The sequence below is a fragment of the Rosa chinensis genome, chromosome 4 (assembly GCF_002994745.2).
Source record: "Rosa chinensis cultivar Old Blush chromosome 4, RchiOBHm-V2, whole genome shotgun sequence".
Classification (NCBI taxonomy): Eukaryota; Viridiplantae; Streptophyta; class Magnoliopsida; order Rosales; family Rosaceae; genus Rosa; species Rosa chinensis.
Window position 1 is genome coordinate 10,270,888 of NC_037091.1, and position 12,893 is coordinate 10,283,780.

Sequence of the window (12,893 nt, forward strand, 5' to 3'; positions counted from 1 at the left end):
TGAGGTTCATTCTAGACAACAATATTCCCATATTATTGTTATTGGATATCATCACAGACAACATAGCCCTCAAAACATTGTTGTCCTAATATAATTTCACTCAAGTGACTCAACACAAAAGTAACAAGTTGTTGTCTGAGTGACTGAGTCCATATTCTATGGTACTTTAACCAAATTATTAGAATTTGGGTAAATCCAGCCATATTTATTTATATGTGTTGTGTGACTGAGAAACTGACAATTGTTATTGATATTTGTTTGAATGAGATCGATCAGATGACAAGCTACTAGATGATAACAGTTTTTATTGACAATTGTCTGATTAACTTTGTATAGTAGTGTAAACCTCAACTTTCATTCTTTCACTAACTACTAGAACTTGTTAGTATGAAATTGAATCATCATAGAACACAAAAAAGAATCATGATCTTGTCATATAATACAACAAATTTTTTTTTTTTTTTTTTTTTGCATACAAAATTGAGGTCTTCACTCGAAGACCTTAATTTTACCATTGTGACTTATGAACAATTGAACATAGTGGAAATAAAGCAGTCACGACATGGGGCACGATAAAACAAGTAAAAAAGAAAGAACAATGTTACCTCTGGTCCTCTTCAAAGCTTGTGGAACGCTCCCTGGCAAATTGGCTATGCTAGATTTGACATTAAAGTGCAGACACCTATATGATATGATCCAGAAGAAAAGAAAGAGATTATGCAAAAATCAAAAACCGAGAGAGAGAGAGAGAGCTATAAACAAAACCCTAAAGAGAGATAGTGTGAGTCGTACTTCCAGATTTTCCAACAATTTTACTATATGAGCCAAATAAAATCTAAGTGTGGAGATTGTGAGAGCGAGGACTAATTAGAAATACAAAGGAAATTAGAGGTAAAAAGAAAAATTTTGGTTATATTAGGGGATGAAATTTTGGACAGGCCCAATTTCTAATACTTTCCCATTAATTAGCTTGATCTCAAAATTAGCTGAGCTCCACACACTATTCATGTGAGATTTAATTTTTTGTTTTAAATACAGAGTGGGTAGTTTGTATGAGATTAGGCATGAAGTGGGTAGATATTTCATGTATTTATCTGTTTCCCACTTTCACCATTTTTTATTATATGTTTATTTTGTAATCGGCTATATTATCTTTATTTACTTTATGAATAACTAGCCTCTTGGCATGCACTCCGTGCTTGCCAATTGGCTTTTATAAAACAAATTTAAAAATTAAAAATTTAAAGGAAATTAAACAGAAAGATAAAAAAATTTGCAGGCAACAAAATACCACTGACGGTTACAAACGTGGGTTTTTTTTCCCTTATTTTTTGTTTGTATTTTCTTGAAAAGAAAATACTGATTTTGTTTATTTACTATTTTAGCCTTGTAATATCATTTTTATTTTTTAAACAATTCAATCAATGAAGGGCATAATAGGAGTTTCAAAAATTTAACCATCATTCCCAACAATTTGCTTTATATAATAGATAAAGTTTTTTAATATTTCTGACTTATTTTAGTCGATTTTTTTCAATTTTAGCAATAAAACATTTTCTTTTCATAATAGTATAGATTGGGGATTGAAATTATAATTTCTAAATATACAATTTCAAAATCAAGAAATGTGATAAGTATATTTTATTTTACTGACATAAGTCTCCTCTCTGTAAGTGTGCGAAGTCGTGAGTTCGATTCATAAAAGGCTAGTTAGATTTGATAAAAAAAAAAATTAAAAAAAAAAAAAATCAAGAAATGCATTTTGTGGATAAACTGGCTCCAGGCTTTTCTTTTTTATAGGTTTTCCCATAATTCCTATAATTTCTCAATTTCATTTTCACTCTCACTTCTACCAAAGCAAAGCACACCACTTCCGCTTCCTCTTCTTCCTCCTCTTCTTCCCGCTAAACCCTTCACAACGAGTAACTTCGCCGCCAGATCTTCGCCCCCGAAAGGTACAAGCTTTTCTTCTTCTTCCTTTTTTTCAAGAACAGATCTTTATGCAAGTTATTACTCGTTTTCTTTTCTATTCATTTATATAGGTCTTTGAACTTTACCCTATCTTGTTCCTGTAATTGGGAACCGGAGGTTTCAGCTTTCTTGGGTTTCATTTAGAATTTCAAGATATTGGATTCAATTTTTGCTTCTTTGGAATTTGATTGTGTAAACATGGTTCTTTTACTAAGCTCAAATGCTCTGTGTTTCTTGGTGCAGTGATACTTACTTTGATGTACACACCATAGAAAATGAGGTAGAAACTGAGCTCTTTCCTTACTGTTAACTGTTTTCAATTGTTCAGTTAGAACCTCGGTTTTCGTTGTATTGCATTTACAACGATGAGCACATCATCTAGTCGGCGGCATGAAAAGAAAGTGCATGACCACGATGAAGAAAGTGCCGCTAGGACAAGGCCTTTCGGCCATGAAGAGATTATGCTTAGGAGGAAGGATAAGAAGTTGTGTGATAATGTTGTGGCGGAAGCGGTTGATTTAGGGGATGTACTGGGGGAAGGTAGTGTCGAAAATGTTTCAGAGGCTTTTGAATCCAAAAGGGGTGAGAGACGGCATAAAGATTTGGCCCCTGTTGTTGAAAAGCCTTTGTCGGAGGAGAGAGTGAAGGAAAGCTCCAGAAAGAAAGAAACGTATAGTTCTAAGAGTACTAAAGTGGAAGACGATGTTGTTAAAGGGAAAGTTAGAAGAAGCAATGAGTCGGAGAGCTTGAAGGATAAGCCAAAAAAAGATACAAGAAGTGAAGCTAGAGGAGACAAAACTGACAAACAAGTACATGGTAGGAGGAAAATTGACAAGGACTCGATTGATGAGTCCGTAAAGAAGCAGTCAAGAGATTATTCAACAAGAAAAGAAAGACATTTGGACCAAAGTAGAGGAGAACATGAAAGAGAAACCAAGAGAAAATACCAACACGAAAATGATGACAAAATCAGAGACAGAAGTGCTGCAAAGAAACATGATTCAGGAAAGCTTCGCGCTTTAGAAATTTCAGAGAGAAAGGAGAGGACAGAATCATCAAAATCACGCTTTGAAGAATCAAGACACAAAAGGGGAAGATCGAGGAGTAGAGACCGCATGGATAGACATAGGTTAAGTTCTCGGTCACCAAGGGCACACAAACATACATTAAATAATTTGGGGCCTCGCAGCGTTATATCATCATATTCTCCCAAAGATAGGTCTGGAAGACAGCATTTGGATATTGATAGTAGCAGAGTGTCTACTAATGGCTCAAGCAGCCATTATCAGCGACGTGTTGAGTCTGCGAATAGACTTGGTGGCTATTCCCCTAGGAAGAGAAGGACTGAGTCTGCTATTAAGACTCCATCCCCACCCGATCGTTCACCTGAAAAGAAAAATGCCAGGTGGGATCTCCCCCATGCATCAACTGACAAGGCATTATCTAGTTTGGTTGCTTCTCGTTTTCAGTCATCAAACAGTAATGTATCCTCAAATGTACATGGGATGACCATTGCTGTTGCTGTTGCCTCAACCGCCACAACATCTATTCCTGGAGTTTCTCCCAATTCTATATTGACTAAGAAGAATGCTTCCGTTGACTCCGTGCAATTAACACAAGCTACCCGGCGTATGAGGAGGCTTCATGTAGAAAATATTCCATCTACAACCTCTGAAAACACTTTGGTAGAATCTCTTAATAAATTTTTGTTGTCTTCGGGCGTAAATCATATTCAAGGAACACAACCCTGCATCAGTTGTGTGGTAAGTTCATATTATTTCTGAGCATGCATTGTTGATCCTTGTAATAAATTTGGATACGAGTCAGAAATGAGGAATGCCTTAACTATTTGGTTTTAACTTCAGATTAACAAAGAGAAGGGGCAAGCTCTTGTGGAGTTTCTTACACCTCAAGATGCTTTGGCTGCTCTGTCATTTGATGGCAGTTCATTCTTTGGTTCTATTCTCAAAATCAGGCGCCCTAAGGACTTTGTTGACGTTGCTGTAAGAATCATAATTTTAACCTTTTTCTTTCCTACCTTGCATGCTTTTTACTGTTTCAAGTTTCTTGTTAGTAGTCTGATGTTATCCGTTTGATGCATGATCTACGAAATCATTTCTTTGGTTAACCACTTCATTTTCTTTATTATTATTATTATTTTTCTTTTTATAAAAAAAAGCCACCTATTTTTTCATCCTGTCTTCACTTACTGGTCTGTTGTAATTCTTTAGTACCTTACATGTCTGATCTTATGTCTTCTAACATATAAATTTGTGTTAACTGCTGCAAAAACACACAATGTAGCATATACTTGGAAAACTTATACAACTGGCTTAAAACATTACACTATTTGATGGATTGTTTCCCATCAACTTATCTTTGATTTTGTATCTGTTGATACATGCTTCCCCTGTCGTCTTCTTTTCTTTTTGAAATGGGAGGGAAGGATGGATGTAGAGGAATGCAAGGAAATGAAGAGCCTTAATATCTCATTGAACTTATACTCGTCCTAAGTCCCTTGTCTTTATATCTTTTCTATACGATGGAGTCGGTCATGAAGACATCCATAGAACTAGGATTGGTCTTGGATGTGCAATTTTATTTAGTGCCACTTTGGTTTCCCACAAGTAATTTAGTGTTTTTTTTTTTAAATTTTATTATTATTTTTTTATGCACATTGGAGGAAGAATCAAGAGTGCTTGTTAAAATCTAACTCTGGGATATATTACTGTAGCTTCACAAGCTTCTATTGTAAATGGAATAATATATTTGTCCTGCTACATAAGCTTTATTTTCTGACGGTCATGTTGGAATCTCTTAATTAGGGTGTTTATGTTGGGTATGTCGTAATTCACATTCAGGATGGTGATGAAGCTGACTCTTAATAAGAAGATTTCCAGGTGCAGTGACAAGTTTGCTGTGCTTGCAGCTTTTTTCTCTCAATTTTGGATTTGGGTCAATGATCTAGGTTCTTAGAATGTGAATCTTAATGACATGGAGTACAATGTTTGCTTTATTTGACGTTCAACATCTAAATTGCATTTTTGATATAGACTTTTAGGACTCACCTATGCTCTTTCCTATTGTTAGTATCTACTGTTTAGATCTCCCGATTGATGTGCTTGACTTTTAAGTCAATTTTAGTCTTAGTTACTTTATGTGCTGTTGTGTTTACAACTTTACATGTTGTCATAAGCTTCTTTTGTAGTGTTCTTACAAACTCTATTTTTTTTTTTTTCCTTTTTTAAATTTCTATTTTCCAAGCAATTCTTTTCATAGCATTGCAGACATAATTAAAAACATGAACATGGTTGACAAGGAGCTTCTTCTTTCTTTGTTTGATTGTTTAGCGAGTATTACAATAAATTCAAACAACATTATGTGCTTAAGACTAATGATCAGCACAATCTGGTGTTTGTTTTTTTGTTATTTTGTTTCTGTTTTTTTTAATTGATCAATTAATTTATTTATTTTTAACCAACCTGCAGACTTCCTACTCTAACTAAAGGAGTAGGTGATGCAGCAGAGTTGGGGAGATTATGAATGGGGTGAGTTGGAGTGTTGAGAGACTAAGAAAGCAGAATGATTTTAGAAGAACAGAGGGTTCTTAGCTGTAGAATACAGAAATAGAATGAGGGAGGTAAGGGGATAGAGACCAAGGCACCAAGCCTTCAATAAAACTCAATTTTATTCATTCCAATCTGATTTTGCTTACAATAGATAACCATATTTATAGGCTTCAAACACAACCCTTAGACTCCTAGCACGCCAAAAGACTACTAAAGACTTGTTAATAATAAGACTCTACAATACTTATTAAATAGACATAAAGACACACTCAAGACCCTTGAGTACTCACCCTAAGATTTTAAGACTCTTAAAAGCACTAGGCTCATAATTATTCTGCATAAAACTGAAAGTTAACCTGGCAAGACCCATAGACTACCATGGAGACTTTCCTTTGAACCAAAATGGGGTGGGCTTAGTCTTAGGCTTCCAAAGCCGATATTTCTTTTCTAACCAAGTCATTGCTGCTGCATTAGTAGGTGGGTAGAGATAAATAATATTGAAGCTCATTCCTGGGTCGCTACATTTATTCTGATATGAATTACGAGGCAATGGTCACGGTGATTCTTATGTGTTGCCTTCTTGCTAACAAAATGACTCATCCTTGTCAGTGTTGCCTTTTATCCTATGCTCTCTGCAAGAACAGTTTATCTTCCCATGTAGTCTTTACCTGTGAAACCTATGGGCTACATCATCCAAAGATACAGACTTGAAGCACCTCCTTAAAAGCCTGAGGGGTCTATAATATAATATAATCTAATTTTTTTATTACTAATTATCATTTACTGAAATTAGCTCTCATTTAATTATAAACATCCAATGGCATTTTGATACCTGTTATTTTTAAAGTTTTGGAAGTCCGTGGTTTCATCGTATTCATTATCTGACTAGAAAGCTGAGGACCTAGGTTAGAAGATATATTTAAGAAATTCAACCTGGCATAGATTCTTTTGACCAGTTTTCAATTGTTTGATGGGATGATTACATTTTCTGATTGAAGAATTACTACATGATGAAAATGCTACTTAGTGTCAAAGATTTTGTAGTTTCGTGAAATATATGCCAGAGATAATTCCACGTTGATTTTTATTTTATTCTCAGTAATTGATTTGATATATTTTCTTATGACCAATGCCTTTTTAATGAAGAGACCATAGTAAAATCAGAAGCTTTGATTCCAATAATTTAACGTTTGAATTCCTAAAATTCAGTGCCTATTTGTAAACATGAACTGTTTTTTGGTTGAACTACTATCTACTGCTGCTTTGCCAAATCTGAGGTATGTTGTGCTTACCATCCATGGAGCAGGTTTTCAGACAGTTGCTATTTTCATGCAGACTGGTGACCCCGAGAAATCAGTGGCTGCAGCTGAGAGTAGTGAGACAGTAAGTGATGTTGTGAACGATTCTCCTAACAAGGTACATTGGTGAAACATGACATAGTAATTGCATAGTTAACTTCTCTTACCAAAAGTTTCAGTTTTGACCTTTGTGTTTAGACTTGACTCATAAATTCAGTATAGTGGAAAATGATTTTAGTTACGTGGTTTCATAATGTACTACTCTAAAGGTAAAAGATTGATGTGTTATAAACAACAGAGCAAGGAATTGTTGGTACTCGCAACAATAATTAAGCTAATCAAACTGTTACTAAATTAAGAGAATTATTGTCATAAAAACTTTTAATATGGGAAGTGTTTTCTTTAGGTTTATAAGGTTATGTTATCTTATATTGTCTTAGTATATTTACTTCTTTCAGGATAAAGATTGATGATATTGACCTAACATAGGACATATGCTTGTTATAGATTAAAATCTACATCAAAAGTTTACTTATTTAAAATATCATGCAAGTTCTTGCTTACCCCCTTAAATTCTGGTAAGTTTGAAACGTCCATGCTATTTTGGTTATGCATGATTAAGATCATTATTGAATGAGTTTTGGTGATTCTAAGAGGTACTGTACTTGAGTTTAGTAAACTCCAATGTTTTGTCTGGGTACAAAAGGTATAATATGTTAGGACAGCCTGTGGCCTTCCCTAAAGAGTTGTACAAACACACTTCAGGGAACGTTGATCATCTCCACTATAACCAGTAGTATTGAGGAATATCTCTGGATTAACATTACTCATCCCGTATGTGTTTGTTATTTATTGACTTTTCCTACTAATGCCTATCATAGTCTAGAAAGTGTCAAATGTTTATCTTGTTGTTTGAGTCAGTGAGTCTGTACTGTATGTGAAATGTGAGATGCACTTGCCCTTGTTGATATCCAGAACTTCCATGTTTTTCATTTTCCTGTATTAATGCAGATTTTCATTGGTGGGATATCAAAGGCTCTTTCCTCAGAAATGGTATATATATATACACAATGCTTATGAATCATTTTGCGTTATTTCTCCACCAAAATCTCATCTACTATCTGTATGTCTCTTCTTTTTTTATGCTCATCTACCACTTTAGTGACTAACCTTTCTATGCTACTTTCTTCAGCTTCTGGAAATCATTAGTGTCTTTGGACCTTTGAAGGCATACCATTTTGAGGCCAATGAGGAACTTAATGGACCATGTGCTTTTCTAGAGGTAATGGAACATTTACAGCTCTTTTGGGTTTCAGTTTCTGGTAAATTCTCTGTAAGGCGTCAATGTATATGCTTGCTACATCTTCCGACTTTCTCATGTTGCTGTTGGTTTTATTTTCACTTTTATTATTGCAGTACTATGGTTTTCTCTATCCTTACTATATAGGGAGTCTCTAGTGAGGAGTTTAAAGTAAGGATTCCATGTGGACTTTCAAATCAACTGTTGGATGAACGTTTCAAATTTTAGTTAAATAAACATACAAGTCATCCAAGTGTTGATCTGAAAGTCCTCATTTTAGAGGTCAGTGTTAGTGTTTGTGCACTTGCGCACTCGCAAGTTAATGTACTTAATTTTGCTTACAGATCTGTTTCTAGTTTGATTACTATATGACACATTTGGTAGAGAAACATATGTTCCTTTACATTTATATTGTTTACCATTGTTCATTTTGGATTGTAATGCTGCACCCATTTTTCTTCATGTTTCTTCCATCTTTGTAGATTAAATATTCTTTCTCTCCTTTTTATTAACCTCGATGACTTCTGGATGTTGCATCAGTATGTCGACCAGTCAGTTACTCTCAAAGCTTGTGCGGGTCTGAATGGTATAAAATTAGGAGGGAGAGTGCTAACTGTGGTTCAGGCAATTCGTAGTGGATCATCCATGGTACTAATACCACCCTTCTTCCTTAAACGTTGATTTATCTGTGTCCAGTGATTTACATAGAGATGTTTACTGATGGAAGAACTGACATATGCTAGGTAAATAGTGGAAATGCATCACTCTATGCGATCCCAGAACATGCAAAGCCACTTCTCAAACAACCTTCACATATCCTGAAGCTTAGAAGTGTGGTAAGGTCTTTTGTATTTGATCATAAATTTCTTTATTTATGGTAGTTGTCTTTTTTTTTTCCTCTCCTTTTCCCCACCAATAGGGGAAAGTATCGAAACTATTACCGTCAGATTATATATTTTGCGCTTGCCATACGCGCACACGCACATACATATACTAATATAGAAGTATATACATATAAGGAATCGATATCCCCAGTTTTGGGTCCTTTGACCAAGGAAAAGCTTAGTAAAAATGGCATCACTTGAATATTGAATAGTAAAATGCATAGTTTATTCAGGATCACTTATGATCCTTTTTTCCACATTGTGAATTAGTTCAATCTGGAGCACATGTCATCACTGCCTGAACAAGAGATTGAAGAAGTTCTGGAAGATGTGCGATTAGAATGTGCCAGGTCCCTGAGAAATTTAATTTTCACCTTTTGACTCCGTCTTTTTGGTTTTTTGTTTGTTTTTTTTTTTTTTAGCGATACTTGATTTAATCTTAAAGACTTCAATGCTGTAGGTTTGGCATGGTTAAATCTGTAAAGATTGTCAAGCATGCAAACAATCACATTGTCACCACTAGAGCGTGTGAAGCTGTCAATGATGCAGAATCTGGTGGGCACTGGCAAAATTTATGTTCTGAAGAAAAAGCAGCAAAAACAGAGACTTTGGACGAACATATTGATAATGACGGTAAGGAAACGAGTGGAGTGAAGCTTACAGGGGAACTTAAAGAAGATGAAGTCCCAGAAAGTAATTGCTTTGGTTATGATAAACCAGCAGGTGATTTTGTAGAGGACAAGTCATGTCAAATGGGCCAACCAGATAAAGATATTGAAATCCAAGGAAGCAATGACTTACCTAATAGGGAACCCGAAGAACTCACCAACCTGCCAAACAGCATGAAAGATGCGTCAGAGTGTTATGATGATAAAACTCCTGAAGTTACAACAGTAGAGAGTTCTATTATAGAGGAAGTTGATGGTAAGAAACAACAGACTTTTGCTGGAACGGATGACAATGTGGGAACAGAAACAGAGTCTATTCTGGAGAGTGGAACTAAGGAGCAGCATAATGGGAAGGATAATGATTTTGATCTGGGAAGCATATTCGAGCCTGGGTGTGTCTTTGTGGAGTTTGGGAGATCAGAAGCCTCTTGGATGGCAGCACATTGTTTACATGGGCGAGTTTTTGAGGATCGGATTGTGACAGTGGAGTATATCGCACCTGATCATTACAGGGCTGAAATTTTAAACTGAGCATATACGGTTGCTAGTTATAATGCTTGAATGCACTCTTCGGATGATAGTCAGTGATCCATTTTGGCTGGTTGCTATGATTGTTTCTTGTATATCCATTTGGAAAATCAAAATTAGAGTTTGATCGAGGAAATCTTTATTGAAATATTCAGTTGAATTCAATCTAAGGCAGACTCTAGAGTAGGAAATGAAGTGTGCCCTCTTTTATTTTTGTTTGTGTAGAGTAGGATCAGGTCCTTTCCTTTTGGCCACTAAGGTCTTTCACACCAACTTAAAACTCAAATTCTCAATAGAGTCTGTAGTTCTCTCTTACAACAGGTCCTTGCCTTCGACCCATCATCTCCATTCTCTTGTCATTGGAGATAGACGTTGACAGGGGTTTGGCTTCTGGCCGGGTGGTGTTCTGCTGGCACTCTTCCAGTTTTAGAATTACTGTGGTGATGGTTCTTGTGTTCTAAATTTCTATCTGCGATGGCGAACTTGAGGGGTGGTTGTAGCTGTGAGGTAGCAGTTTATGGTATTGGGGAAGGGTTGTAATGTGCCGGATTGATCGGGGATTTTGGGGGCTGCACTGGGGTGGCTGGACGTTTATTAAAACTTTGTCGCCTTGGGTACTCAAATTGCTGTTTACGGTTTGCTGGGTGGATGGTCTGTTGCTAGTTTGCAATTAGGTAGTATGAAGTGAACTTAGCCACTTATAGGCTATGGTCTTGACTTGCGAAGGGACTTTCCAATTATCATTTTCTACTTGGTATTTTCAATAATCTATTTTGTGAGCTTCGTTTGCACCATACGTATAAGCACCTAGAAATCAAGCATGTATTCATTCAGCTGGCGATGAACATGAATATGAATGCGAACATTTGTATTAAAATATAGAAATAATAATCTCCCTGATGCAAAGAAATCAAAGAAAAGAAAACAGGTCGTTACAGAACATGGACACCAACCAAGTCTACACCGAGTGAGGGGCTGACTGTGGGAGTGTAGTTTGGCACCTAATTGATTGAAGTACAAGTTTGGTCATCTAAATTCTCAAGTACCAAATTAATAATTAGAATTTATATTCAGTCATCGGCAACTTGTAGGATTTGTAGGTAATAAGTATGTTAATATTTATCGTGCATGTCTTATTTTATGTAATCATGTTACTACTTTGATAATTCATATGGTAACTATAAAAAAGTCATTGTCAAACTAAATAAGCTAAATACTGATGGTGCTTTCTTTAGTGAGACTGGTAAAGGCGGAATTGGGGCAATCATTAGAGATGAGAACGGTGTGTGCGTAGCTGCCATTGCTCGTCCCTTTTCCCATGTTCGATCTGCTATTCAGATGGAATTTGAAGCTATGAGAGCAGGACTCCTACTTCTCATTCACCAAGATATGGATAACGTGGACATTGAAACGGACTGTACCATGGTGATTGATGCACTTAATAGAGACACAGAAGATTTATCTGAGGTAGGATGTATTGTAGAGGATTGTAAAGCTTATTTGCGTTCAATTCCTTCTTCATCACTCTGCTCTATTTATCGTGAAGCAAATGGTGTGGCACATAGATTGGCCTATCTTGCTAGTGTTGATTACTTAGATGATTATTGGTTAGATGAGACACCTGTGATTATCCAGGATGTTCTCTATGAGGATGCTTGTACTAGTACTCGAGGTTTAGGTAATATGTCCCCCTCGCTGTACAATTATCCATCTATTATTAATAATAATTCCGGGCGTGGGGCTGAGCCTCCCAGTTAGGCTGGGTTCCAAACCCCGTTTCAAAAAAAAAAAAAAGGTTGCCAAGTACCATTTGTCTAGTGTCATAAGTCTCATCTTTATAAGTGAGAGGTCGTGAGTTCAACTTACAAAAGATTAGTCATTGATATGATAAAATAAATAAATAAATAGGGTCTTCATTTAAGTAAAATAATTTTTTTGAAAGAAATGTGGATTTCATTAAAACGCATGCGAAGATGGCCATTACATATCATTCTACTGCCTTAAACTAGATAATCAAGAAGTTTTAATGATGATATGTTCTATGTATCTATATTCGAAGTAATCACTCACTTATTTAAAGTGAGCCTATAAACTATGGAGAGATGTAAGATAAAGTATATAGACCCTACCACACCTATATTTTTTCCTTGCCCTTCAAGCTAGGTCTAGGGGGTTTTGCCAGACACGTTAGCCTCAATATAAGCAAAATATCCATGGAATCGCAAATCGAGCTCCTTGTAGAAGATGAACTCTACAGATGGATTCTGATTTGGCCCAAAGACAGCCCAAAGACTTGGCCAGATTTGATCTGGACAACACTTATTAAGCACTCGAACCCAGCAACTCCGCAAGAATGCCGACACTAATTGCTTCTGCAGTATCGTCGTCAACAACAACAAGATTGTTCTACTATCGCTGACCAAGTGAAGCCGACTGTCAAGCAGCTACCAAACCAGCAGCCTACTACCAGCCATCGACGGTTAGTCCAGCAGCACCGGTCTTCATTGGCTTCATTATTAGCCTAGCTGCAGCTCCGATTTAGCCGTCGCACACTAGCAACGCGCATCTATTGCATTCAAAAGATTCTAGTCCAATTCGCTTATATGTCAAAGTACCAAGCCTCAGGCATCTGTCGCTGACTAGGTGCTTGCCAGCCCAAACAATCAAAGTCCCAT

General features: G+C 36.2%; 1 protein-coding gene across 3 annotated transcripts; it reads left to right on the plus strand.

Moving 5' to 3' along the window:
* The first annotated feature begins 1,797 nt into the window (after positions 1 to 1,797).
* On the plus strand, positions 1,798 to 10,378 carry LOC112197097 (splicing factor U2af large subunit A). Of its 3 annotated transcripts, none has more exons than XM_024337662.2 (10): positions 1,798 to 1,955; positions 2,215 to 3,734; positions 3,837 to 3,974; positions 6,876 to 6,956; positions 7,850 to 7,891; positions 8,031 to 8,120; positions 8,679 to 8,786; positions 8,882 to 8,974; positions 9,293 to 9,372; positions 9,483 to 10,378. In XM_024337662.2, exons 2-10 carry the CDS (start codon positions 2,337 to 2,339, stop codon positions 10,219 to 10,221), a joined length of 2,769 nt encoding a protein of 922 aa, XP_024193430.1. In that variant the 5' UTR covers positions 1,798 to 1,955; positions 2,215 to 2,336; the 3' UTR covers positions 10,222 to 10,378. The 3 variants fall into 3 exon arrangements, with proteins under 3 accessions (XP_024193430.1, XP_040374458.1, XP_040374459.1); XM_040518524.1 differs by having other exon boundaries at positions 6,876 to 6,923; XM_040518525.1 differs by lacking the exon at positions 7,850 to 7,891.
* The last annotated feature ends 2,515 nt before the right edge of the window (positions 10,379 to 12,893 follow it).